This window comes from Sander vitreus, chromosome 24 (genome assembly GCF_031162955.1).
Source record: "Sander vitreus isolate 19-12246 chromosome 24, sanVit1, whole genome shotgun sequence".
In the NCBI taxonomy this organism is placed as follows: Eukaryota; Metazoa; Chordata; class Actinopteri; order Perciformes; family Percidae; genus Sander; species Sander vitreus.
Genome location: NC_135878.1, coordinates 12,922,166 through 12,928,618, shown reverse-complemented (window position 1 = coordinate 12,928,618; position 6,453 = coordinate 12,922,166). Strand labels below are relative to the sequence as shown.

At 40.4% G+C, this 6,453-nt stretch overlaps 1 protein-coding gene across 1 annotated transcript in view; it reads right to left on the bottom strand.

Moving 5' to 3' along the window:
- Positions 1-377: 377 nt before the first annotated feature.
- LOC144512531 (uncharacterized) overlaps positions 378-6,453 on the bottom strand; it is a 28,687-nt gene continuing 22,611 nt past the window's right edge. The window contains exon 8 of the mRNA XM_078243263.1: positions 378-2,081. Coding sequence (XP_078099389.1) covers positions 1,036-2,081 — 1,046 coding nt within the window. The 3' untranslated portion in view covers positions 378-1,035. The remainder of the gene's footprint in view (positions 2,082-6,453) is intronic.

Here is a 6,453-nt window from a genome sequence, read left to right as displayed (position 1 = left end):
GCAGGGGCTCAATTTTTTAAGTTTTGTAGGGAGCGCCAGCGAGCCATTTTTGTGCGCCTCTTCCCAAAACCCTTACAATACGTAACTTTTCACCAGACTTGATGCGCCCGACAATTTTGGTGAGTTTTTGAATATGTTAAGCCCCTCAAAAAGCCAATTCATTTGCATATATATATATATATATATATATATATATATATATATATATATTAATAATAATAATAATAATTCCTTCAGTTTCAATAGGGCCTTCGCCGCTGTCGGCGCTTGGGCCCTAATTACACTGAATGAGCAGCATGCATGTCATGACTGTTGGGTCTGTTGGTTTTCTATGACTCTGCAACACTTACTAGTAAATTATTTGCCATGTAGAAATATCACTTCTACCAAGAAATTTGATTTATGAGGTTAGTGAAGTTGGACTGCTATTATTTTGAACACAACTGTATATAATATGAACACATTTGTTATTTAACATAATAAAACAAAAGAACAACTCATAGTTTGCAAAAAGTAATTCAAAAAACTTAATACCTTGTAAAATGGCGATTAATACCTTTTAATGGCCTTCATTTTTACTAATTTGATTTACTACCTTTTAATACTTTTTAAAACCCCACGTACACCCTGTTATTAGGTCCTCCCTTCCTTCACAATATCATATTACAAAACAGATATGCAAATACAGCTAACAACATTTACCAATATGGTTTAACAAATATGGTAAAATAAGCATGTAGTACAGAGTATGTAGTGTATTTTGGTTCTATAGGTATCTAGTTTTTTTCAATATACTAATACTCCTGGCCAACTTCATGCATTTACTTTCATAGACTCTTTCAATGATTTCATTATCAGTTACTATTTATACATCTGTATGTATATCATTAATTTAGTTCCAAACAGCTTGGTTTTGTACCATACCCCTCACACCTCAATCCCCCAAGAAATATAAACACTGGTGAACTGCTGCTTCAGTCTGAAAGAGTCCTCCAGCCTTCCTTGAGTACAGGGGGAAGAGCCAACCACTAACGATCAAATCAGGATCACCTGAGTAGAGCCGACAGGGAGAAGCAAAACAAGGGGGGGGCTTGTAACACTCACGTGTTGGGTTCTCATGTGTGTCTTTAAAGTTCCACTCTCTGTAAAAGCTTTCTTACAGACTGAGCAGCTAAATGGTTTCTCTCCTGTGTGGATTCTCATGTGTTTCTGTAAATTCCCACTCTCTGTAAAAGCTTTCCTACAGACTGAGCAGCTAAATGGTTTCTCTCCTGTATGAATTCTCATGTGTCTCTTTAAACTTGCCCTCTCTGTAAAAGCTTTCTTACAGACTGAGCAGATACACTGTTTCTCTCCTGTGTGGGTTCTCATGTGTCTATGTAAAGTTCTACTCTCTGTAAAAGCTTTCTTACAGACTGAGCAGCTAAATGGTTTCTCTCCTGTGTGGATTCTCATGTGTATCTGTGAGTTTCCACTCTGTCCAAAATCTTTCTTACAGACTGAGCAGCTAAATGGTTTCTCTCCTGTGTGGGTTCTCATGTGCCTCGTCACATCTCCATTGGTGCCAAATCTTTTCCCACACTCAGAGCAGCTAAATGCTTTCTCACCAGTAGTACATCTTGAATCGCTAACAGGGAATCTATCATTATTCAGAGAGTTTAAACCTGACTGAGGTTCTCTGGTCTCCTTCCAATCAGCACTGTCATCAGTCTCAGGTTCAGAAGAGTCTTCGGTCTCGTCATCAGTAGCTGGTTGTAAAAGTGTATCTGGATCTGATTTCATGGCTGGTTCTGGTCCTCCACAGTCCTCTCCATCAGCTTCTGTTTTTATCTCTTCAGTTTGTCTTTGATGAAGCTGTGAGAACTGAGGTTTCTCCTCATCATCTTCACTCTTCACAGGGACCAGAGTGAATGTGAACTTGGTGATATCAGCCTCCTCCGGCCCTTGAAGCTGCTCTCCCTCCTGACTGATCCGGAGTTCCTCCTGTTCCTCTTTAATGTGTGGGGGCTTTGTGTCCTCCTGGTCCAGACTGGAGCTCCACTCCTGCTGATGTTCTTCACCAACAATCACTTTCTGGACATCTGAAGGTAAAGGTGAAACACAAACAAACAGCTATTAATGTGAATCTTAACAATACTTTGATAAGTAGCTCAATTCACTCTCATAATAATTAGGGGTGTCAGGATGTTCAATTCAATCTTCGATTTAAAGATTTTTTTCCAGCACTGACACTCACAATAACAAGGGGGACATGAATGCAATATGTGTTTACAGAGGGTCAGCTGAATGCACCATGAAGTCCAGTCGGAGCCAACAAGCTTTAACAATCGTTTGTTTACATAACTCAGAAAGGAAGGCAAAAATGCCGTCACACTGGTAGCTCAATTATTATGGTATTATTATGGTCTGAAACATAATCATGGTTTCATGATTATGCATTATTTCACTGCTAATGTATGAAATCAGATGAACACTGTAGATTTTAATGTTTTGTATTACTGCCTTTTGAAAGAGAAATAACTAACAGTTTTGAATGTTTTAAAAATGATTATATGATCAACCTTTTTATTTAAATTAATTTGAAAAGATTAGAGACTAGAGGTAAATCAGTCACACCATAAACAAGGGCCAAGTTGGCAACAGTGTTGTCCTTAAGAAGTTGGACCTTTTTAATGGGTAGAAACGGCCCTGCTAGCTGGTGTGTCTAAAAGTTGGAGGAGCTGCTAGACAAGATGCACCACTCATGGGGAGATTAGCAGCATATTGCCAATGCTGGATAAGCATTTATTTACAAATAAATGCTGCGTCACTTGTCAGACAATCTGGCGAAAATGCAGGTCTTTCAATTTATTGTGAATGCCTGCGACAAAAAGTTGTGAATGATTCATCTTTTGGAGAAAAGCAACCCAACGTTAACCTCCAGGATTTCGCGGCCTTTTTTTGAGATTGTTGCGGCCCAAAATGCCTGATTTCACGGGAGATTTTGTAAAAAGTCGCAATAAAAGTTGCGATGTCTTTTGTATGTTTGTTGCAATGAAGTTGCGGGAGACAGTGGAAGTTGCAAAAAAAGGTTGTGATTTTTTTTTTAGTTCTTTAAAAATAAAAAGGAAACCTGTTTTGGGGAGAATAAAACTACTCTGGGCTGAGATTTCCTAGTAGCCTTACCAAAAAGGCTCAGGATGCTGCAAATGTTGGTATAATATGAAAATGGCTGGTGGGTTTGAGGCAAAAAAATAATAATTTATTGAATGAATCAAATCTGAATATACAGTGGTGCAAAAAAGTATTTAGTCAGCCACCAATTGTGCAAGTTCTCCCACTTAAAAAGATGAGAGGCCTGTAATTTTCATCATAGATACACTTCAACTATGAGAGACAAAATGAGAAAAAACAATCCAGAAAATCATATTGTAGGATTTTTAATGAATTTATTTGCAAATTCCTCGGGAAAATAAGTATTTGGTCACCTACAAACAAGCAAGATTTCTGGCTCTCACAGACCTGTAACTTCTTCTTTAAAAAGGCTCCTCTGTCCTCCACTCACCTGTATTGATGGCACCTGTTTGAACTTGTTCTCAGCATAAAAGACACCTGTCCACAACCTCAAACAGTCATACTCCAAACTCCACTATGGCCAAGACCAAAGAGCTGTCAAAGGACACCAGAAACAAAATTGTAGACCTGCACCAGGCTGGGAAGACTGAATCTGCAATAGGTAAGCAGCTTGGTGTGAAGAAATCAAGTGGGAGCAATTATAAGAAAATGGAAGACATACAAGACCACTAATAATCTCCGTTGATCTGGGGCTCCACGGACGATCTCACCCCGTGGGATCAAAATGATCACAAGAACGGTGAGCAAAAATCCCAGAACCACATGGGGGACCTAGTGAATGACCTGCAGAGAGCTGGGACCAAAGTAACAAAGGCTACCATCAGTAACACTACGCCGCCAAGGACTCAAATCCTGCAGTGCCAGACTTTTCCCCCTGCTTAAGCTAGTACATGTCCAGGCCCGTCTGGAGTTTGCTAGAGAGCATTCGGATGATCCAGAAGAGGATTGGGAGAATGTCATATGGTTAGATGAAACCAAAATAGAACGTTTTGTTAAAAACTCAACTCGTTGTGTTTGGAGGGGAAAGAATGCTGAGTTGCATCCAAAGAACACCATACCTACTGTGAAGCATGGGGGTGGAAACATCATGCTTTCAGGGTGTTTTTCTGCAAAGGGACCAGGACGACTGATCTGTGTAAAGGAAAGAATGAATGGGGCCATGTATCGTGAGATTTTGAGTGAAAACCTCCTTCCATCAGCAAGGGCATTGAAGATGAAACGTGGCTGGGTCTTTCAGCATGACAATGATCCCAAACACACCGCCCGGGCAACGAAGGAGTGGCTTCGTAAGAAGAATTTCAAGGTCCTGGAGTGGCCTAGCCAGTCTCCAGATCTCAACCCCATAGAAAATCTTTGGAGGGAGTTGAAAATCTGTGTTCCCCAGCGACAGCCCCAAAACATCACTGCTCTAGAGTAGATCTGCATGGAGGAATGGGCCAAAATACCAGCAACAGTGTATGAAAACCTTGTGAAGACTTACAGAAAACGTTTGACTTCTGTCATTGCCAACAAAGGGTATATAACAAAGTATTGAGATGAACTTTTGTTAACACTCAGAGACAGAGAGGCTATCGTTACGTTAGTAGTAGCATGCTGCTGCTGGTCTTGTCTGAACTGTACTAATAAAACTGTTAAAACAACACAGCCACGCTGCTGTGGAAAAGCTCCCCGAATGTCATTTATCAGAGTCTGGTTGTTACCCCTCCCCGTGGCAGTCTCCTCCGCTCCATATCTTTATAACAGAGCTAGCTAACTGGAGCTAACCGCTAATCACAGCTAATCGTTGCTAACCGAGCCTTCAGTTCTGCGTGCCTGTATCCATTAACTGAATGCATGGACTCAAGCCCGAATAAAACCATTCATTTTATTAAAATGGCTTTAAAAGTTTTAAACTACAACTCAGAGTTGTTTGAATGACAGAAATCTGCTCAAGGTACGGCGTAGCGTTAGCGTGCTATGTTGATGCTTTCTCTGCGGAGTGCAGACTGATTTGCTCTTGCGAGTCACGAGACCAAATCGCAGCCTTTGCGATTAGAAAATTGTGTTTAAACATATCGCGATATTATTGCAAATGCAATTAATCGTTCAGCCCTAGTTGAAGTCGCGGGAAACTTCAGGTTATTGGTCAAATTTGCAGAAGTTGTGGCGATTGGTCAAAATTGCGAGTCGCACTAAATTCGCGGTGATTGGTTGAATTTGCGTGAATTGGCGCGATCACGACATCGCGAAATCCTGGGAGGGACATCCCTATGGTGGACAATTAGGTTAGCGCTTATCATGCTTGTAAGTCTGGTTTTCACTTACCAGGAAACATCCTTGCCTATACCGCTGCCACAAAATGTTCTAACACTATGAAGGTCAAAAACGAAACAAGCACTGAACTGCCCAGGAGTTTGTGGTGATTGTTTCCTGCCATACTTAAAGCTACATTGTGTAAGAATTTTTCCCATCTAGCGGTGAAATTGTATATGACAACCAACGGAATATTAGTTTCTAGCCCCCCCTCCCCCATTCGGAGCGCGTTTCAACTCCTACGGGGGCCATATCATTCCAAGAAGTACGACTTCGTCAGTGAGTGTTCCTTCCAGTGTAATAATAGTTTTACGTTATTTTGGTAACATTTCATTGCTAACATCAGCTATCAGGTTCCCAAACATATGTAAGCTAATGTTAGTAAATATCAGTGCCATCGTTATTCTGTATATTGTGCGAGATTAATAGTGTAATGTTTACAGAGTAGGAGAGAAGCAATGAAGATTTGTGTTTTTAATACATTTCTCTGAGCAGTATGAACAATGTCAATGAAACCGAAATTAGCCCTTAGTATCTCCATCCTTTACATGCAGCTGTAGCTAGTCTGTGTTACAACTGCACATGACATGAGTTGTCTACCAGGAAAATCACGGCACATATGAATACGTTTATGTTTCAAGGTAGACAATCCTTTTTCATCATTGACGCGAGGAAAAGTATTCTAGACGTCATTCTAGCGTTATGCACAACCATGCATCCATGTTAGCCAAGCAACTATAAAACTTCGAATTTACACATAGAGGCATAATTACCTTTTGAGAAGAAAGCAGGCAACTTTGGCGTCCCTTTTAAAATCCTTGCTCCTTATGAGCTCTTACCATCTTGGAAAAGCCACTCCAATATTAACTTTGGTCTTGTTGTTTGCCTGTTGTGTTGTTTTAATTCGCTTTTTAACTTCCTTGGCGACTCCGTTAGCAAAGTTACTTTGCTTGTGTTAGCAAGCTACTAACCCAGGGTAACGCCAAATGTAATGCCTCATCATGTAAATAAACACAAAAAAACCAACTACGGTCTCACTGAAATAAA